The sequence below is a fragment of the Polypterus senegalus genome, chromosome 6 (assembly GCF_016835505.1).
Source record: "Polypterus senegalus isolate Bchr_013 chromosome 6, ASM1683550v1, whole genome shotgun sequence".
Taxonomy (NCBI): domain Eukaryota; kingdom Metazoa; phylum Chordata; class Cladistia; order Polypteriformes; family Polypteridae; genus Polypterus; species Polypterus senegalus.
In genome coordinates this window covers 68312552-68335970 of record NC_053159.1, presented here as the reverse complement: position 1 = coordinate 68335970, position 23419 = coordinate 68312552, and the positions used below count along the sequence as shown (strand labels likewise).

At 38.1% G+C, this 23419-nt stretch overlaps 1 protein-coding gene across 1 annotated transcript in view; it reads right to left on the bottom strand.

Moving 5' to 3' along the window:
- Positions 1-23419, bottom strand: part of LOC120530630 (thrombospondin-type laminin G domain and EAR repeat-containing protein-like) — a 178991-nt gene that overhangs the window by 10656 nt on the left and 144916 nt on the right. The window contains exon 9 of the mRNA XM_039755052.1: positions 21522-21751. Coding sequence (XP_039610986.1) covers positions 21522-21751 — 230 coding nt within the window. The remainder of the gene's footprint in view (positions 1-21521; positions 21752-23419) is intronic.

Here is a 23419-nt window from a genome sequence, read left to right as displayed (position 1 = left end):
TTTATAGAGTCACATAGCTGGCATCACACACTGTGTCTGGTCATTTGGTTACTAAGACAAAAATGGTGACATCCATAAGAATATGAAACAGGCAAAAAATTATCCAACTACATCAAATAATTTTCTTCATAGGGAAATGGTGTGAGAATTCTCCATATTTCTATAAGCAAAACAAAACAAAACAAAAAAAAAAACAAATGTACAACAATTTGTTGGAAAATGCTATAAAACATTTTAAAATAAAACAAGATCATAACAGCAGCCATGTAATGCCACCACACTTCCCTATTAGAACAACACAGCTTCGACGTCTTTTACAGAAACATTTAATGGTGAGGTACAAACAGGCTAAGTTACTCCTTAGGGTCACACAAGAAGTCAGGTTCGAGGCAGAAACTTTATGGCTTAGAGACAAGGCCAAAATGTATGCCAAACTCAAAGCAGACAGGACACACTGAGAAGTAGCTGATTTAAAATGTTCCAACAGATGGAGGATATTTCCATTTGTATATTCATTTTCTAAATCTGATTCTGGGATGTGGAGAGTCAATGCTTATCTCCAAAGAATTCAATGCAAGGTAGAATCGAACCCTAGATGGAGTGCCAGTCTGTTGCATGGCACTTTCCCATGGATGCACACATTTACTCACAGACAGCCAGTTCTATCCTAATCTGCACATACAGTGGTGTGAAAAACTATTTGCCCCCTTCCTGATTTCTTATTCTTTTGCATGTTTGTCACACAAAATGTTTCTGATCATCAAACACATTTAACCATTAGTCAAATATAACACAAGTAAACACAAAATGCAGTTTTTAAATGATGGTTTTTATTATTTAGGGAGAAAAAAAATACAAACCTACATGGCCCTGTGTGAAAAGTAATTGCCCCTGAACCTAATAACTGGTTGGGTCACCCTTAGCAGCAATAACTGCAATCAAGCGTTTGCGATAACTTGCAATGAGTCTTTTACGGCGCTCTGGAGGAATTTTGGCCCACTCATCTTTGCAGAATTGTTGTAATTCAGCTTTATTTGAGGGTTTTCTAGCATGAACCGCCTTTTTAAGGTCATGCCATAGCATCTCAATTGGATTCAGGGCAGGACTTTGACTAGGCCACTCCAAAGTCTTCATTTTGTTTTTCTTCAGCCATTCAGAGGTGGATTTGTTGGTGTGTTTTGGGTCATTGTCCTGTTGCAGCACCCAAGATCGCTTCAGCTTGAGTCGACGAACAGATGGTCGGACATTCTCCTTCAGGATTTTTTGGTAGACAGTAGAATTCATGGTTCCATCTATCACAGCAAGCCTTCCAGGTCCTGAAGTAGCAAAACAACCCCAGACCATCACACTACCACCACCATATTTTACTGTTGGTATGATGTTCTTTTTCTGAAATGCTGTGTTCCTTTTATGCCAGATGTAACGGGACATTTGCCTTCCAAAATTTTCAACTTTTGTCTCATCAGTCCACAAGGTATTTTCCCAAAAGTCTTGGCAATCATTGAGATGTTTCTTAGCAAAATTGAGACGAGCCCAAATGTTCTTTTTGCTTAACAGTGGTTTGCGTCTTGGAAATCTGCCATGCAGGCCATTTTTGCCCAGTCTCTTTCTAATGGTGGAGTCGTGAACACTGGCCTTAATTGAGGCAAGTGAGGCCTGCAGTTCTTTAGATGTTGTCCTGGGATCTTTTGTGACCTCTCGGATGAGTCGTCTCTGCGCTCTTGGGGTAATTTTGGTCAGCCGGCCACTCCTGGGAAGGTTCACCACTGTTCCATGTTTTTGCCATTTGTGGATAATGGCTCTCACTGTGGTTCGCTGGAGTCCCAAAGCTTTAGAAATGGCTTTATAACCTTTATCAGACTGATAGATCTCAATTACTTCTGTTCTCATTTGTTCCTGAATTTCTTTGGATCTTGGCATGATGTCTAGCTTTTGAGGTGCTTTTGATCAAATTCTCTGTGTCAGGCAGCTCCTATTTAAGTGATTTCTTGATTGAAACAGGTGTGGCAGTAATCAGGCCTTGGGGTGGCTATGGAAATTGAACTCAGGTGTGATACACCACAGTTAGGTTATTTTTGAACAAGGGGGCAATTACTTTTTCACACAGGGCCATGTAGGTTTGGATTTTTTTTCTCCCTATATAATAAAAACCATCATTTAAAAACTGCATTTTGTGTTTACTTGTGTTACAGTATATTTGACTAATGGTTAAATGTGTTTGATGATCAGAAACATTTTGTGTGACAAACATGCAAAAGAATAAGAAATCAGAAAGGGGGCAAATAGTTTTTCACACCACTGTATATTGGGTGTGGAAGGAAATACAGTCAGACAAAGGGAGAACAGGTAAATCTCATACCGGCCAAAATTTGAACCAGGAAACCTGGTTCAATAAAACACAAATACTAACCACTATCACCCTCAATATATATATTCATGTTAAATATTAGGTGAGATCTAGCAGTTCAGAAATAAATCACTGAGTCCATAGAGTATACATTTTGAAATAAATCAGACCATGGAATAGAAGCTCCAGGCCAGCTGTCTACTATTTCAAAAAAGGGGAAAACTAAAGGGAGATGAAAGATGAATTAAGGCAGTTAAAATGTGAAGGTCTGCTGCTATCTGATATGGCTGATGAAATGTGGGGTAAGTTCAAAGAGAAACAATGCCTCGGGTTAGTAAAGGTAAATTAGATAAGATGTGTCAAACACTGAGATAAGAAGACAAAATTAAATGACTACCTACTGTTAAAAAGAGAAAACAAAATTTAATAGTGACAATAAAAATGTTAAAAGATACACCGTCCTTTAGAGAGAAAAATACATCCAGGTACTCCGGTTTCCTCCCACAGTCCAAAGACATGCCTGTTAGGTGCATTGGTGATTCTAAATTGTACCTAGTGTGTGCTTGGTGTGTGTGTGTGTGTCCTGCGGTGAGCTGGTGCTCTGCCCGGGGTTTGTTTTCTGCCTTGCACCCTGTGTTGGCTGGGATTGGCTCCAGCAGACCCCTATGACCCTGTAGTTAGGATAATGGATGGATATAAATGAAATAGAAGAAACAAAGGGTAATTGCCAGTTCTTAAATTAGAAGTACATTAAAAATAGGAACAAATACTAAATTCCACTTTACACATGAATTCCTTAGTAAGGATATGGCAATCTATACAACCCATGGCATCTGAAGTTTTTGAAATCTATTACTGGCCGAAGCCTTAGTGTAACAATTGTGATTTTACAAATTATCTCCAGAAAAGAACAAAGAAATCATGACTGTGCAGAAGAGTCTTGAAATACATTCCATGGAAACCAAAGTGCTGTACATGCTTATGACTGGACAGCTTTAAGCGTGATCTTTTAGCACCAGTGGTGTCACCTGCATGGTTATCCATGCAGTTATTTAAACAGCCAATCATGTGGCCACAGCACATCAAACCATGCAGATACAGGTCAGAAGTTTCACTTAATGTTCACCTCAAATGCCAGAATGTGGAAAATACAGGATCTCAGTGATTTTGAGTGTGGCATGTTCGTGCAAGTTGGGTTGATTTGAGTATTTCTCTAACTGCAGACCAACTAGAATTTTCACACACAACAGTCTCTAGAGATTAATCAGAATGGTGCTAAAAACAAAAAACATACATTAAGTAGCTGTTCTGCAGAAGGAAATTCCTCACTGACAAGAGAGGTCAGAGGAGAATGACCAGACTGGTTTGAGATGACAGAATAACTTCAGTATCTCACATAACCACACTTTCCAACTGTGGTGAGCAGAAAATCACTTCAGAACATTAGAACATTAGGCACTCTAGACGAGAACAGGCTATTCAGCCCAACAAAGCTCGCCAGTCCTATCCACTTGTTTCCTCCAAGAAAACATCAAGTCGAGTGTGAACAACATTGAACTTTAAGGCACATGGACTACAACAGCAAAAGACCATATTGGGTTCCACTCCTGTCTGCCAAAAACAGAGAACTGAGGCAGCAGTGGGAACAGGTTCACCAAAACTGGACAGTTGAAGACTGGAAAAATGTAGCTTGGTCTGATGTATCTTGATTTCTGCTGAGGAACATAGATGGTAGAGTTAGAATTTGGTGCCAATAGCATGAATCCATACACCCAACCCCAAACTGCCTTATGTCAACAGTCCAGGCTAGTGGTGGTGGTGTAGTCGTGAATGTTTTCTTTGCACAGTTTAGGCATATTAATACCAATCAATCATCTCTTGAATGCCTCAGGTTATTTGAGTATTGTTGATGACCATGTGAATCCCTTCATGGCCATAATAACCCATCTTCTTATAGCTACTTCCAGTATAATAATACACTGTGTTACACAGCAAAAGTCATTTCAAACTGGCTTCATGAGAAGAAGACTAAGTTCAGTGTTCTTCAGTGGACTTCCCAGTCACCGTATCTCAATCTAATAGAACACCTTGGGGAAGTGGTAGAACAGGAAATTTGAAGCATGAATGTGCAGATGACAAATCCACAGAATTTGCAATCATCTCACCATGGACCAGAATCATAAAGGAATGTTTCCAGTATCTTGTGGAATCCATGCCATGAAGAACTGACTCTGTTTTAAGATCAAAAGGAGGCCCTATCCAGTGTTAGTATAATATTCCTAATAATTTGCTCAGTCAATATATATTTTATTTTATTACATTTGTAAATGAGGAACAATTATTTACCTTATAAATTTTATGCTATTTCAGAGCTACAAAAATTAAAACAACTAGTTCCAAGTCATCAACAATATAATATGCATATATTAACAGGCTTTTCTTTTCCTCTTCACAATATTCAATTTTTTAATGACCATGAGAAGAAAGTTTTTCTTTGGAAAGTTGAAAGGCACAAATGCGAATACTACTTTAAGAAAGAGAAATACTCACATAAATTCAGTATTAAGAGTGATACATGTAACGATAGGCGAGGGAAAGATTAATTTAAACAGGACATAACACAACATGATTTTTCCAGAAATTTTTAGTAGTAGGGTTCATTTATATAATCTTAGTGTGAATCATGGACAGCCATGGTGCGTGCCAAAGATTACTTGTGTACTGAGATGCCCCAAGTTAGAGTACTCTGCAACTACCCATAGTGGGCTGTTGTGTGTGTGGGAGTTCACAGCCAATGAAAGCACAGCTGGAAGACCAAATGCATACAGTGCCCACAGCCAGATGAGAGTCCAATGAAATCTTCAAGGAAGAAGAAGAAGAAAAGCAGAGAATAGCAATAGTGACCTTAAAAAATAAAGGAATATGGGTGTTCTAGACCATGCTAAAAAGAAGAGGCTTGTGGAGCTTCAGCACTTGCATACTGTAAATGTTATACATGCGTTCAAGGTTTATTCTGGGTTTTGAATCACCAGGGATCAACTTCTCCTGTTTATTATTAACTAAACTAAGTACTGAAAAAGTTGTTTTTAGTTAATGTTTAGTGTTTTCTTTAATCACATGACTGCAATGCCTGGCGGGTGGTACATTACTGTGACGTACACTATAAATAGGACGGCACACTCATTTTCCTTCATCCCCAAGAGGTTAAAAACAACTTTGCAATTTTTCTTAGTGACAGTAAGTCTTTCTCAGCAATAGGCTCTAGTGGTAGGATTGCTGTTTTGGTTTTGACTTGGACAGTTGAGTAATGTCTTGTCCCTTGGTTCATGCTTAGGCCTACTTGTTTGTTTTTCAATCCTTGCCTCTCTCAAACCATATCTCAGTTTTCTTGGTCTCTTAGGTATATCTTTTAAAATGAAAACCGGGACTAAATGATTTTCTTCACATTCCTATAAAGCGTTTCTTTGTAGTTTTCAGGACATTTGTATTCTGTTTTTGTAAATGTGTACCGCCCTGTCAGTTTCCACAGTAGCTGCAAACTAAATAGGACTGAATATGTATTGAAATGATTATGCTATGGTAGAAAGTGTTTAATTTTCCAAAGATAAGGGGCCTCATGCATAAACGGTGCGTACGCACAGACATGTTGCGTAAGAACTTTTCCACGTTCAAATCGCGATGTATAAAACCTACACTTGGTGTAAAGCTATGCACTTTTCCACGATTCCTCATACCATGTCGTACACAAGTTCTCCGCTCGGTTTTTGCAGATTGGCGACACCCAGCGTCAAAGCAGTGCTACAGTTCCTGTGTGGTTTATCTTTATTTCTTAGAGCTACATTCCTGCCGCGCCTTTATAAATACACTGAAACTAACCACATATTGTTTATTAGTGTAATGCATCTGATTGTAATTAACTTGTAACAATATAATGGTCCAGGGAATAACCATAGTATTCCAAATACCATAACTGCTTTAGCATTGTTACTCTCACTGTACCTTTTATTTCTTCTTTCAGCTGCTTCCGTTAAGGGTTGCCACAGTGGATCATCTTTTTCCATATTACTCTCACTGCACCACTCAGAGTATTTATATCACTGTATCTGAGTGGGGAATCACAGCAGCAGATGACCGGAAAGAGAAATATCGGCATACAGCATCAAGCCCACCCTGCCTCAGCCATGGCAAAATGTTTCAAAACCTTTCCTGTACAGACCTCATGGTTCAGAAACAGTCAATCAGTCCATCAAGTGCTCCTTGTAGAACTGTTTGTACTTATAAGTACAATTACCCCACTGTGAACTTGCACTACAGTTATAACATTGCACAACCTGCGCCACTTTATAAAGCGCGTATTTACATATGATGACAATATCATTTTTAAGATGAAATGCAGCAAAATATGTTGATTATATTATATAGATAAAACTTAAACTTCATTTAAATAATCTGTATTGTTAATAATTAAACATGTGAGGACATGGTTCTGCAGTGCTAGCTAGTTCACGGATTGATCCTACCTTGTGCTGTTTTCTTTCTGGGGCTGACGCGACACTGGAAGGATAGATGGATAGAATAATTAAACTTGTACTACAAAGATATTTCAATGTTTCTTAAAAGTTTTGAAGAATCGTCGTTGTAAGCTTACAGATGGCTTAACGTCTATTACAGAACTGATTGTGTGGCGATTGGGTATGTGGAGAAAGAAAAGTAAGGACAGGAATTGGAGATTAGTATGTTTGAAAGAGTCAGTACTGCTACAATAATTTCATCGAAGGTCGCGCACAATCACGCACCGTATTTCCCTGTTTAATAACATGCTTTAACTCCTATCATCATGAAAAAGATATCACATATACATCTCAGTATTTTAATTATTCAGAGAGCTGTAATATCACAAATGTAATGGATTCTGTGTCCTGTCGGAGAAAGAGAAAGCGAAAGCATGTAGTGATTCACACACATAGAGAAAAAGATCAAATACAAAACAAAGCATTTAACGTGCTACTTTAATTATGATGTGATTTGAGAAACTGGTTAATTAAACGATTTTAAGATGAAATTTATGATGTTCTACTTTAATAAACTATGAAATTAAAGTGGAAATTTCGAGATTGAAGTTGACATTTCGTGCTTTTTTCCTACTGTGTGCTTTTTTTTCTCTCTGTTCCCTAATAAGCTTTCATATGACACTCAGAAGGTGGGCTACAACTCACCTTTTCATGGCGACTTTGATATGTGACAGCTTCTTTTTTATTTTGGGCACTGTGCGACTATGTCAGGCGATCAGCTTCCTTTTGTTGTTTATACCACTGTTTAAACCAACAGATAGTACATTTTTCCTTGCCTCCACTTGGTATTCGCTGAAATTCTTCCATTTTCCCTCTTGCATTTTCCATTGTCTTTTCACAGAAGGCTGAGCTTAAGGGCGATTTATATTGATTTGCATATTCATAGAGGCGTAATTCTGGGAGGAGTTGGGGGCGGGGCAGAAGGCGCATGCTCGAGCGTTACATTTCACGCTGACCGGGATTTATGGAGCGGAAGTTGGAGTACGCACAGATTCCTGCATCTAGATTTTTCTGCGTGTAAGCACATTTCGGCTTTTGTGCTTACATCATGTTATAGTGGGCATTCTACGCACGGCGTTATGCATGAGGCCTAAGGTGATTTGCTTTTTTAAATTGTATGACTGGCACCTAACTGTGTTAATTATAACATATCAATTATTTTATTTTAATCTAACCACAGAAAGTTTGCTCTAAATTTTATTTATTTACAGATACTATATATTCTCTAGAATTAAGGAGATATAATACGACAATGAAACATGCATGAAATCAGTTCAATTAAAAACACAATCAGTCTTGTAAACTAGCTGGGATTTACCCATTTTAAATAATACACAGAACTACTGTAATTAGGAACAAATAGAATATTGCACTACACTTTCTCATACTGAATAAAACAATAGGAATTAAGAGCATGGCAGACTAATTTTATAATAACATTAAGGAAATCTTGCATTTTGATCTTTTTTTCTAGTTTTAGTTAATATAAGATATTGTTTTCCTATTGAGTTATAGATGGTGCATTCAGCTTCTACCAGTTGGGCGAGATTGACATGATAACAACATGATGCAGGGAAACTTAGTAAGTCTTTTGCTTGATAATCTAGTCCCATCCAGCATTGCTCCAGACCCTGCTCTAAAATTAGCTGTAATGAGTATAAATCTGATGCCACCTGATAAATACTAATATTTCTTTCCCCAAAAAGTTTTGATTTCGGACATTCTGCTTAATGGCATCTGTTGCACCTCCAGAAGATTTTTAGTGGGTAGCCAGATGGGGCCAGTGAATATCATGGGGTAGCACACTTAATGTCTACAGCATGGGCAAATTAAAAGGTATAACAGTTATTAATCCAAAAACAGGATTACATAATAGCAATATTGCATTAAAACATGCAGGAAACAGATCATACATTGGCCTGTTTAATAGCCTGCTAAATTCCATCTTGAGAGAATCATCTGCAGTATCCTACTGCTGATGAATACTGAACTTAATAATCATAATCTGACACCAAAAGGGGTATATACTCTGTGGCAAATGGCTGGGGGTGGTACACAGCCGGGATGCCCAGATGGACAGGAGGAGGGCTTACGCCTCCTCCAGACCATGAAGGGGGCAACCGCCCTGGTGGCTTTGGGAACCATGGGAACAGAGCTTAGAAACTCATCCCTCTAGGGGCCCGTGGTCACCGCCCGGGGGCGCCCCAATGCCTGAGGAGCCCTGGCCCTCAGCACTTCTGCCACACCGGAAGTGCTGGGGGGAAGAAGACCAGGGACACCCGAAGTGCTTCCGGATGTGCAGCCGGTACTTCCGCTGAACTTAGGTGAAGAATAAATGTTATAAATACTCAAGTTTCAGTCCCATCTGAGATATTAATAAAGAGGTCTCAGTGTTGCCTAAAATCATCTAGTGGTGGACACTCTGTTTTTAAATATTACCAATATTCTCCTTATATTGGAAACAGAGTTGATAAAAAGGTGCAAACATGTTCTCAGTGTAAAGATCTCAGAAGATTGAGATACCTACTGACATTCGTGAGTTAAATGTGTAATTGAAAGAGAACTGGAATGCAACCAAGCAGCAGACAATAGTGTCTCTGCTTTAAACTGTTTCCTGCATTTGTTCTGCATTAATTAGAAAATCAGAGTGAATGAAGCAGTCTGATTACTACCGTATTCTTCATACGTAAATACTGGAGCATAAAGCAAGACATACAAGGGGCAACTTTCCTGAACCAACCGAGTTGCATTTAACTTCCTTTCACTGCATCAAATTATAAATACTGTACGTGCAACCCAAATGAAGAGCTGGAAGTTAGGCAGCTCCATATCACCATCTGCTTTCAATCTTTGTAGCTTTCTCAAGATTCTCATGATCCTGTTTTTCATGTTGAACAGTACATTTCCCCCTTGTGCTCAAGTGCACTTTTCAACAGGAAAACAGGGTTTGACTGCGGTGGGTTGGCACCCTGCCCAGGATTGGTTCCTGCCTTGTGCCCTGTTTTGGCTGGGATTGGCTCCAGCAGACCCCTGTGACCCTGTGTTTGGATTCAGCGGGTTGGAAAATGAATGGATGAATGAAACAGGGTTTGATTAACTGAATGTTTTTGAGGATTTTGGATCCCCAATTTAGGTTCCTGCCGAAGACTGGCTAGAAGTAACGTCATTAAGGTATGATAATAGAACATGCCCATCATTTTGTGAAAGCTTCATGTTTTGATTTGCAGTACTCAAGCAATATGTGTATGTGTTGTCATACCAAAAGTAAGCATTCCTGAAATGTGCAGCCTTATACTCAAATTTATTAAAATATGCATAAAATTTGAATAAAGCTTGGTCATTCAGAAACATTCAGTTATTAAAAATACCATTTTTCATAAGCAGACTTTTCCTAAATCTTAACAGGCAAGTAGTTCAGTGGAGTGGCTTTAGTACCAAACTTTACATTGGGTGGCCACTGATTCAACAACCATCTCTAACTCCCTTTTTGAAATTACATCAATCTATCCATCCATCCATTATCCAACCCGTTATATCCTAACTACATATGTCACATAAAACACATGAGCACCAAAAACGTGTTTCAATTCAATTAAGTTTTATTGTCCCTGTTTGGTTTGTTAGCAGGGTTCACAGAGAGACAACAAAATAAAATGAAAAAACACAACAACAAATAGCACATTCATTAAACACAAACTGAGCAGTAAAATATAGCTTAGAGGTTTAGAGGGAGAGACTAAGATTAGAGCTGCTGACCCTTTGCTTTGAGAGGAGCATACTGAGGTGGTTCAGACGTCTGATTTGGATTCCTCCCTGTGGAGGTTTTACAGAAACAGACAGCTGGGTGGAGACCCCGGGGGAAGTTGTAGGGCTGGCCTGGGAACACCATGAGATTCCACAGTATGAGTGTGGCTGGGGAAAGGGAAATATGAACCTCACTGGTAAGACTGTTGCCTCTGCAACCCGGTCCTGGATAAGTGCTGAGAAATGATTGAATGAATTAGTTAGTCTTAACTGATGAGTGATGCAAATGTTACCTGTTCCTCCTATGATTTAGGCCCATGATGTATGTTAAAATTTCACTTACAGTGGAACATCGGTTCACTATGTCTACTCGGTTTACGACCAAAAAGTTTGCCAAACTTTTGCCTCGGTTCACAACCACACACTCGGTATACGAACAAGCCAATTTCTCTTTCGGTTTGTGCGCGCCGATGATTTCCGCACGTGTTGCATTGTTCTCGGTCAGACGTGCCTGCCTGCACGTGTGTACATGCCTGCCTGCCTGCCTGCCTGCTGCCCGTGCGTGCCTGCCTGCCTACCTGCCTGCCTGCCTGCCTGCAAAAGAAACCCAAGAAATTACAACAAAGAAAACACCTGAAGGAAAACATCCCTCCATCGCGGAGCCGGACTCTCCCTCAAAACTATAACCTCCTCTCCACCCAGTTCCTCCTCACTTCATGCCAGAACTCGACTCATGCAAGGTTAGTTTTCTTGGTGGTTTATAGTTTTTGTATTACGGATTTTTCAAAAGTTAATTTTTCAGTTCGTAGCGTGAATTGTTGCAATGTTACTTTTCTCTTTTTTCAAATGTTCCTTTTTTTCCCTGTGCTTAAAACTCATTTTAAAAAAAGTGTTTACTGTACAGTACAACGATTGGGCTGTAAGGCTATTAGCGTGAACTCCTGTTTTTAAAATTAAAGTTCGGATTTGTTCAAATGTTCCTCTCTGTTCTGAGAGAAAGAGAGAGAGAGAGAGAGCGAGTGAGCGCGTGCTGCTGAGAGAGATGGGGAGGATGCGTGCTGCTGAGAGAGAGGGGGAGGGTGTGTGCTGCTGAGAGAGAGAGGGAGAGACCGAGCGAGTGAGCGAGCCTGCTTGTGCAGCTGAGCAGGGAGCCTGGGTGTTTTGTGTCAGTGTTATTCAATGTTTTTACATTAGTTTACTATTACACTGTGCATTCTATGGTGTAATTAACTATATTTGTGCTTAATCTTTAAAAAAAATATATTTACATACAGTTCCTACGGTCTGGAACGGATTAATTGTATTCACATACAATCCTATGGGGGAAATTGCTTCGGTTCACGACCAACTTGGTTTACGACCAAATTTTGGAACAAATTATGGTTGTGAACCGAGGTTCCACTGTATTTAGAATATTAATAGCAGTTGAAAGGAAAGTGTATTTCGACTGGTTGCTTTTTATCCTTAGAAACTTGAACCTTTGGCCTGATGGCAACATCTGGAATTGAAAATGTAGGGGGTAGATCCTGTCTGAGAAAATTTAATTTGCTTTACAATTTGATGTGTTCTGTTCATGTTGCTTTAACTAAGTTTGAAACAAGGCCAGCAGAACATAAGTAAAGACAGACTCAATACAAGATTTATAAACAAGTGCCATAATGCTAGGACTCTCATTAAAAACCTTCATCTTCCTTAAACAGCAGAAGGGATGCTGACCCTTTTTGCAAATGTGTTTTCCCTAAGAGACAGTTTTGAGTCTATTCCCCAGATATTTATAACTATCAATAATCCTCACTGCCCGGCCTTTGATGATTGTTTCTTGTAAGTGAGTGGTGTTTCTTCTGGAATCAATTGTAAGTCCCTTGTTTTTTGTTACGTTTAGATGAAGAAAAAACATACCACTGCATTTGACAAAATCACCTATACTGGACCATAACTGGATTCCTTCTCATTCAGTAGGCTTACGATCACTGAGTCATCAGTAAATTTTAAGATGAACCTGTTTTTAAATTTGTTGGAACAACAATTTGTATAGTATTGTAAAGTATCCATCAAAATATTCAATAATATTCAGAAATTATTTATTAAAAATGGGGGCTGAATTTTGTTTTGTTAAATTCAACTTGTTTGTGTACAATGTTTTTTTCTTCATTGTATAAGTTTGACCTGATTGTATGAAAGGTTATTTTCCTCCAATAATATAAAAGAAGCAAAAAAGTAATTATTTCCAAAGTTGTAAAAGTTATCACAATGTGTATTATATCCAAATAAGTAATTATCTACTTTATATTTACTGTAGCTGAATTAATAAATGACAACATAATAACTGTTCATACATGTTTCTTATTATTGAGTTAAAGAGTTAAATGTTGAAGATCTATATTAATTTAAAATGTATCAATGATGTCTTGTCTGATTAAAGAATGACCAATTAACTTAAGTCTGAAATTTTAAAAATGAATCAATTATAATCAACATTGCCTAATATAACAGACAGAACATCTTTCAACAAATATCCTTGCTAGCATGGAATTCCCCCCAATAACTGAGGCCCTCAGAGTAGGTTTGTGGCTTGGGTTTGAGAAGCCTTTTTGTTTACGTCTGAACTACATGTGTAATTAACTGCACAGTTTAATGTTAATTATCTCCTTCTGGAGATTTGTATTGACAGATCCTTGTACTTTTTATGTGCACCGTTTATTGTTCTTTTAACTGCGAGTTTGTCATTTTTTTTTAAAGCTGTTGAATGTCTGTGTTCTTGTCAACAGCTGCAAAAGCTCAGAATTACTCACAGAGGCCAACATTTAAGGTATTTTAAATAGTGATGTTGTATTTTATGTGTTAAGAATTAATTGAATATTTCTGCCACCTTGCAGAGCCAGTGTCCTGGGTTTGAATTCAGTGAGTCTTCTGTGTGCTATGGATTTGAATTTCAGTATGCAGTATATGTAGAAGAAACTTTTAATAAAACTAGTGAATGGAGGCTTCATTAAGTTTCGAACTGATGACACAAATTGATTGTAGCAGTCGAGTATACCGTAGGTCACAAGGTATCCACTAGTTCAATGACACTCAGGACTGGTAGAACATCTAGGAATTTGGAACATATACTTTATGTTCAAAGGTTGTTCTCCCCATGGAGTCTGCACATTCTGCCTGTACTTACTTCTTCATTCTCTGGTTTTCCCTTCACACCTCCAAAGACATGGTGGTTTGTTTAGCTGATAACTCCATTTTTGGTTACCTATGAGTAAATGTGTATGTAGGCATGTGAATGTGTGTTGGAGACTGCATGATGGACTGGCAGGACTATGTTCCAGTCTTGTGCTCAGTGCTGCCAGGATAAGCTCTGTGTCCGCCATGACCATGAATTAAATAGGTTTCAGAATGTTAAATTATGTTAATTATACTATATTTTACTAGCTATGCTCCACTGAAATTAAAAAATGATAAAACATGTTTAAAAATGGTAATTTCAGTAATGGTAATTTCATAAGACCTTTAACAGGGTGAAATAAGAATAAGTGCAAGGCTCAATGAATTTCTTTCTGTTCTTTCAGTTTCTTAAAAATGTTTTGAATATAATAATAATAGTAATGATAATAATTCAGTACATTTATATAGCGCTTTTCTCAGTACTCAAAGCGCTATCCACACAGGGAGGAATCGGGAAGCGAACCCACAATCTTCCACAGTCTCCTTACTGCAAAGCAGCAGCACTAATATGATGAAAAAGGAGAGGGCCCTTAGACAAAATTTAAGAAAGGGGCTAGGAGATGGACAGGTAACACAGAGTGAATAGAGGTCACAGTCACTAAAATTCTGAACCTCCAAAGACAAACCCCCAGTAACAAGCAGGATGTCTGAAAAACAATGGCTCAAAATAAAACAAATACATTTCAAGGAATCAAAACAGGTAAAGCATAACCCTCAAACAAAGCTTAATAAAAAGTGTATGTAAGGAGAAATTCTTTTAACAAAACTTATCAATTATAGAATATCAAAAAGTAAAGTTAAAATACACTGCAAAAAGTCAAAACCACTGTAGAAAGAACTTGGTCTGGCCAAAGACTTTCAAATGCATAACCACAGTGAAATTTGCCTCAATCTTTTAATATTTGGACCTGTTGACACAATATGTCACAGGACGTTTGTGCCATGTGCCCATCAACAGGAATAGAAACTGTATGGTAAGGCTGCTTCAGGGCGGCGGTGACTATGCAAACACAAAATAACAGTTCCAGAAAACTGCTGTATGTAAAAAAAAAACTGTTGCTCAAGAGTTCCCAATTGCCAAGTCCCAAAAACTTCCAAAAATGGTTGCTAGAAAGGAATATTTCTGTCAGATATAAGGGCAAACAAAGGAACTGTAGAAACTAAAATATTTGTCCTTAATAAAAATGCTCTATAATAGCATAAAGCTCCCTGAAGCAGAAAAAGGCAAAAAGGAGTTGAAAGCAAAAGCAATTCAAGGTGAAGAAACTCTAAATATATTAATACAATCCAATGGCGTAATACAATCCAATGGCGAAGATAAAAAATGGAACAAAAAGGTCAAAATTCCAGAAATCACAAAAAGCACAGAAATAGCCACAATGAAACACTCACCAACTCCCAAGCACATTCAAATGAACTGCCAGGTACTGTGGGGAAAACCTTTCCCTTTATAAGGCTGAGGGCAGTTGCTGGTGGTGATAGGCATGTGACCCCGCCTCTTGGGGAACCACCCACAAAACATATGACACATAACAAAGGCTTAGAGACAAAATTTAAAACAAAAAATAAAACAAATGGTTAACAAAAATAACACAAATCAAATAATCAAAAATGAACAAAACAAACATAAAACAAGAATATAAACTCCAGTTACAGACGGAAACCTGGCTGCAATGCAACAACAACTATTTCAAATAGGAAATAAATTTGTGTAAGAATTTCAGAAATTGATTTAAACTGAAATTCATGACACAGATGAGGATTACAATGCTTTCCGAGACTACATCTTAAAATTGCCCATTTATTAAAAATGCTAATAGCTTTGGGACGAGCTCCATTGCTGTGATCAGTCATGAATTGCTTGGCAATCCAATTCACATTACAATAAAGGATTTATCAAATAATACAGAGCAGCTACATGACTGTAAAATGAACCTAACGGGATATCAAAAAATATGGAGTATAACAAAGAGAAAAAAATAAATTTGCACAGCCTGAACGAAATTCTCAAAACACAAGTGACAGGAAAATGAGTCTCAGGTCTGGATTTGAATGTTTGAACTGAAGCAACTTCACAGAAAAATTTGGTTTAGAGAACAAAAGACTACAGAAGCAGCAATTGGGAATAAAAATATTGATTGAACACAGAATATGCTTAGAAACACAATGGAGGGATGATAAAAGGAGAACAAAAAGGAAACTAACACAGGCAAAATAAATCATGTAGCCTGTCTGCGTTCAGCTGTTACTTATCAAGAGGGATGGCCTTTCTACCTGCTCACCCTAATGCACTTCCAAGTATTTTGTTTCACTCCGTGTTCCTCCGGTCTCTCTTCCCTCCTGGTAGTTAACGTTTTACCAGTTTATATTCCATCTTAGTGTCTAGTACTTCAATCTTGGCAAATTTCATTTAAACCCTACCTTAGAGTTAATTTTTGGGCGCCACCAGTGATAGGTCAACATTTGCCAAGTGGCTCCCATCTTCCCACACTATATATCTATAGCTGTCACTATTGAATCATATTATATATATATATTATATTATATATAATATTATATATATAATACATATTATATATATATAATATTGACAGACATTTGTCACTGTCTTGCTTCACTGACAGACTGAGGAGATCGTTCCTCCCCCACACTATGCGACTCTTCAGTTCCACCCGGGGGAGTAAATGCTAATATTGTTCAAAGTTATTGTCTGTTTTTACATTCATTTTTATTACTCTTTAATTTAATATTGTTTTTTGTATCATTATACTGCTGCTGGATTATGTGAATTTCCCCTTGGGATTAATAAAGTATGTATGTATGTATGTATGTATGTATTTATCTATCTATCTATCTATTGGTTTCTCTCTTTCCTGACCTTGAAAAGCCTCTCTTCTCCAGTATGTTGTGGCACCCTGGACCTGCTGTTGCAACCTATTATGATTACCAGGATTTTTTGAAGAAATCTTCATGTACAGTACATGTCACTCCTTTGTAAATGATCCTGTGATGATAAATTAATCCATGCCCATAATTTACTGCCAACGTAGGCTTTGCTCTTTACATCTTGTGGTGTTCTGCTTTGCAGATCTGTTTTGAAGAAGCAAGTTCCCCGAAGGCAAAAATAAAGAGGTGAATAATTACTGAAACCTATAGCTTATTTGTGCATCAATTCTTTTATAATTAATGCATATTACAGTGAAGGTAATGCTCTTCTGCCATTGAAATACCATCATTGATTTCTTACCTTAGTTATAATTTAAAATCTGGTATTCCTCAATATCTATTATGCTGAAGGAAAAGCCGGTTTTATACAAGCACTGAATTCTGTGCATTTCTGTACATCTATTGTATGTACATCATACAGTGCTTCTGCTAAACACTTTGCAACAAAAAATTATACACTGGAGGTCTTCTTCATTGGCAATCAGTATTGTTTTTTTCTCACAACACTAAGATAAACTGCATACATCATCGTGGTGCCATCCATCCTCCAAATCCACAGATACAACTGAGACACAGAGTTGAAAATGTTCTATCCCACCCTCTACCTGAAGCTGAGGGAGCTGGTGCCCATCCTACAGGCAATGGGCACAAAGCAGGAACCAAACCTGAGTTTAAAGCCAGCATGCTCCTGGGACAGTTAGAGGAATCATAATCCAGCTCAAAGGAAGTTGATATCCAGCGTAAGTAAGGAGCACACATGGATTCCTGATGGATAGGATTTAAAAGAAATGAACAGTGGAAAAGCCAAGCTATCGGCGTGGAACAAGAATGGAGCTAATTATTTAGTAGACCTCAATGTCTGATGGTGTAGTTTCAGGGATGCTGGTCCTGCTGTTACATCCTTCCAGTGTTATTGAACATATGTATCACCTTGTTGTGTTTTTTGTTCACTTTTGATTCTGTAAGAAGTTGTTTCAGGTAATATAGTTTGTGCTGTTTCACCTTACACCTCCTCATTCTCCATTGAACAATGCCCCTCAAACAGTTCCCTGCATGGAGCATTGAAGATCTGTTGGTGTCAGAAATATCACTCTGGACTGCCTCACTCTGTTTTTCATCATTTGTCTCTCTACTGCATTCTTCTGAGTCTCTATCTAATTTGGAATCTGCTAAGACAGGACTTTATCAAGGGTTTGATATGCTCATAAGCATCACAACATTTGTTTTTTAATCTCTTACATAGCTCTAGTAAACATTTACAAATACAAAGAAATCCTATAAAAAGCACATTTTTTTTCGAGCGCTGGTAAAAAGAAATTCTGGAAAACGTGCAGTGAATATTTTTGAAAAACATCACAGGATCATGGGACAGGGAATATCTTAATACTGTATATCACAAAGCAAGCTCATGCCATGAATGAAGGGTCTGGAACTGTAAAGCCACTTTTACCAGATTAGTGAGGACATCCAATGAGTTGTCTGTGGTGTTTACATTACAAGGTCCAGATGTGGCCTAATTGTTATATATACTACTCACCTTATGTAGAACTAGCTGTGTAACCATCTAAGACAAAGTGAAAACTAAATAATCACCGTAGACCTTAACGTTAACATTAACAGTGCACCATGCAATGCATATGTCTCAATTTACCATTCGATATACATTCCTACTATCACCTATGGTCATGAGCTATGTATGGGTAGTGACCGAAAGAACGGGATCACGAATACAAGCGGCTGAAATGAGTTTCCTCCGCAGGGTGTCTGGGCTTTTCCTTAAAGATAGGGTGAGAAGCTCAGTCATCCGGGAGGGGCTCAGAGTAGAGCCACTGTTCCTCGATATTGCGAGAAGACAGATGAGGTGGCTCGGCATCTGATCAGGATGCCTCCTGGACGCCTCCCTGGTGAGGTGTTCCGGGCACGTCCAACTGGGAGAAGGCCCCGAGGAAGACCCAGGACACGCTGGAGGGACTATGTCTCCCGCCTGGCTTGGGAACACCTTGGCATTCTCCCGGAAGATCTAGATGAAGTGGCCGGAGAGAGGGAAGTCTGGGCCTCTCTGCTCAAGCTGCTGCCCCCGCGACCCGACCTCGGATAAGCGGAAGAGGATGGATGGATGGATGAATTTGGTGAATTCTCCTTTTGATTATTGCTATTCTTTGGATTTACTCTTTTTTTCGCTCTGTTTTAAGGATTCCGTTTTCTGTTTTTCATATTGGGACTTGCTGAGGATTGGTTTTTGACCAATTCCTTTTTGCCTTTTCATCAGTTTGTTGTTTTTTCAATTTTTTTGTTAATAAATCTTCAAGTTTTTTATAATTCCTTATTTTCTTGTCTCCACCTCCAGCTGGAGTTTTTACTGTTCTCCCCTGGAGAGACATACTTTAAGTTTCGAGACTCTTTACTATTCCTGTTTGAATTTCAAAGCCTGACCTCCATTTTGAGGCTCAGAGAGGACTATAGCTTCACATTTTACAGGAACCAAACTTGCCTTGGAGTGATATCTATTTTGTGGGCTATTTTTCAAACAACTTCCTTCAGTGAAAATGTGATCTGACTGTTTAAACTCAGATTGGATATGGGAGATATAGTATACCTCAAAAGGCAAAAAACTAAAGAAAATGCTGACTAATTACAAAATAAGAATCACTACCTTAAATATTCAATATTCAATATAACAGTTCAAAACCAAGAGTCTAAAAACAGAAGCAGAAAAATCACAGAATGGAATTAATAGTCACAAAATGAAATACAGAAGCTGTTGATCCTTCTTTTTGGATAGTATGTCAGCTGCCTAATAAGGATCACCACCCCCCACTTAGACTGCAGATAACAAAAAACTTGTTATCTTGTTGAACAAAAAAATAAAAAAATAAAGATGCTTCAAGACATCTGGATCATCTGCAATTTGCTTATTAGGCACATATAGGTGAAGAGGATGTTCTGATGTACAAGCTCCACAAAGCTGGCACCACAGTCAAGATAATGTTAATGATAATGATAATCAGCTTGGGAAACATCTCAAAGCATGTACTGTATCTTGATGCCTATACAATCTCCTTAATCATGCACTACCTGACCAACAAACAAGTTTGTGAGGCTCTGGGACTGTGTGACAGAAACGGTGGTGTGTAATACTGGATCACCTCATGGGTATTGTCCTGTCTCCCTTCCTGTTTACCCTCTACACAAGAGACGTCCAGTACAATACCAGTGCTTCCCACCTAAAGAAATTTTCAGATGTCTCTTCATCATAGGCTGCATTAATAATGTAGATGAGTCAAAGTACAGGAGGCTTGTGGAGGAGTTTGTCTTGTGTTGTAGAGAGGACCATTTGCAACTCAACATCATCAAGACAAATGAGCTGGTGGTGGACATCTGGACATGCCAGAGAGCCTCTGAAACCAGCCACCATCCAAGAAGAGGATGTGGAAGTGGTTCAGAGCTATAGGTAATAGGGCATTCACATAAACAGCAAACTGAACCTGTCCAACAACACAGTGGCACTGTACAAGAAGGACCACAGCAGACTGTACTTGCTAAGGAGACTCAGTAGAAAATGTTCTACCAGTCCATAGTAGCCAGTGTGGTGTTCTATGCTGCAGTCTCCTGGGGAAGCAAACTGAGCACAAAAGACACACAATGCCTGAACCAATTTATTAGGAAAGCCTGCTCTGTCACAGGGCGAACCCTAAACACAGGAAGCTGTTGTGGAAAAGAGGATGATTGTAAAATTGGATGCCATCATTAAACTCCCCTCCATCCCCTCCAGGAGGCGCTCTCTTGGAACAATTTTAGCCACAGGCTTGCTTCACCATGGTGTGCTATGAAGAGCCTCTGGAAGTCTTTTCTACTCACTGCTGTCAGGCAATTCAATGTTTCCTCCATATGTCCCAAAATAAATTCTGATACTCCTTATGTTCATTCACTATTTCAGCACTTTATGTATATGTGTGTATATATATAGTATACCATTTACTTATTGATTTATTGATTGATCGATTGTCTAATAATATTTATTTAATCTAAACTAATCTAATCTGATCTGATCTATAGTTAACATAAAAACATAAAAACACAGAAAACGATAGAAAAATAAATACACTCCATTACATGAAAAAATATAAAACAAACCCAGAAACATAATTATCAGAATAATGAAAAAGTTTATATTTAAATAATAAGTAAAAGATTAAATAAACACAAATAAACTTGAAACAGGGCAAGAACTATGGTTGTTAAAAAATTTCAACCAACTTAAAATGAAAATGAAAGTAAAAGTAAATGACAGAATTGAATTCTGCACCAAACAAACACCCTAACAGAAAACATATTACCAGGGGTGGGACATATGCTCTTGAAGTCACTGATGTACTTTTAGTTTAATCTAATCATATTGGGGCATAGATGAAGAATACATTTAGTCCACATTAATGGAAAACTATAGCTTATTTCTCACTGTGGACACATAGGCTCCAATCATCATTAGCACACGAAATGTCATCTTCTCCAAGGACTGTCCATAGTCATTGACACTGTTATTATGTCTAGTGTTTGAAACAAAAATGAATGCTTTATCTTTCAGCAGATGAGAAAAATCATTAACATTATATTAAACATTAAATTATTAACATTAACATTTAGGAACTCTGCATTATATAGAGTACCATTTTTCTACTTATAAAAAAATTACTCACCAAAATAGACTGAAAAAGCCTGAACATTCCACCAAGCCAAATATAAATGCAGGAATAAATCCGAGTGGACACGCCATTGAAGGTATTTGCTATGACTAGAAAACTGTAGGGTCCAATAGTGAAAAACTCCCAGTCGTAAGCTCCAGAGGTAGAGATGGTTTGATTGACTTCAAATAGTGTTGTTTCTGGATTCCACTTATATATCACACTATCAATGTTGTGATTGTCCCCTAGAAACAAAGTAAGAGGGAGGTGTGAGGAGACCTCTGGGCCAACACAGTCTCAATTAATTCAACATTGTATCTGAGTACTGAGAAGTACCAGCAAGGGACAGAGGAGATATATGATTACTCTGAAGGTCAAACTAGCCATCAGTGTAGTTATTGAAACTATTTACTATTCTGTTTTTCCGATAATACATTTACCTTGAAATTTCAGAAGCAAATTTAAATTGGGACAGTTTGAAGTGGTTTGACAGGACACATAACATATGCAAAATAAAAGAGAAAAAAGAAACTTGTATACAGTAGTTAAACTTATATGTGTTGATGACATTGTGTTGTGTAGCACCAATGGATAAGGGCTTTGGACAACAAAGAACTGAAGATAATAGAAAGAAGATAGAATATATGAGGTTTAATGTTGATCAGGATTCAGAGGTTAGCCTGCATAAAGAGCCATTGAAGAGAGTGGACAAATTTAAATATCTGGGCAGCCTGAGATGGAAAACTAGATGCAGCAATAACCCATAGAGTGCGGTGCAGATGGAACAGTTGGAAGAAGGTATCAGGAGTATTGTGTGAATGAAGAATTAAGGTGACGGTTAAAGGTAAGGTTTTTAAGGCAGTGGAATGACCAGCAATGGTGTACAGTATAAAGCTGAGACATGGTCAGTAAATGAAGCACAGGAGAAGAAGTTAGAAGTGTCAAAAATGAGAATGTTGAGATGGATGTATGGAGTTACAAAAAATGGCAGAATAAGAAATGAGACAATCAGAGGTACAACAGAAGTGGGATAGATATCTAAGAAAGTACAGGAAAGAAGGTTGAAGTGGTATATACATGTGATGAGGACAGACAATGAATATGTGGGCAAAAGGGTGATGGGAATGGAAATACAGGGGAAGAGGAAATGAGGAAGACCAGAGCAGAAGTGAATGGATCAAGTGAAAGAGATCTAAAAGAAAAGGTCTTGACTGGCAAAGAGGTGCAGGGCTGAGCTCTTTGGAGAAAGTTGATCAAGCATATCATACACCATATAAGTTTGAAAAGGTGAAGAGTAAAAAGAAGGAGGAGATTCTTTATGTTATTTGTAAAATCTGATCTATACTCATGTTTTATATTTTACATGTTTTGAACAGTGTGTAGAAATTAATTTGTCAATAAATTTATCTTACAATATATACTGCGGAAAGGACAGTGGTTAGTGTTGGATTCAGGGTTTAGAACCTGTGCCCTGTATTTCCCTGGAGTATAGGTGACTCCTCCATGTCCTCCCAAATTTTCTCCCATATCCCAAAGATTTGTGTAATAGGTGTTGCCGATTTTAGATTGAAGGTGTATTAGTGGGCTCTGAAATGAAGGCTCTGGCCATGCACACCCTTGAACTAGATTAAGCAGACGTGAGAGTGGTATGTTGTGTTACAGTATGTAAAAGAATCATTTGAACTTCTATGGCTCCTTGCGACCCTGGATTGAATCAAACTGGTTTAGTAAATTTCATGGCTGGGTGGATGAACTCAGGACTGACTGACCCAAGGAGATCTTTGCAATAGATTCAATATCATTTGAAAATGGGGTAGGTGAAGTCGTTGTAACACATTTCTACAGCACCTTACCTGTAGAGAGAAACGCATGAAGCATCTTAAATTTAGTAGACAAGCTTTTGCCCTGATTAT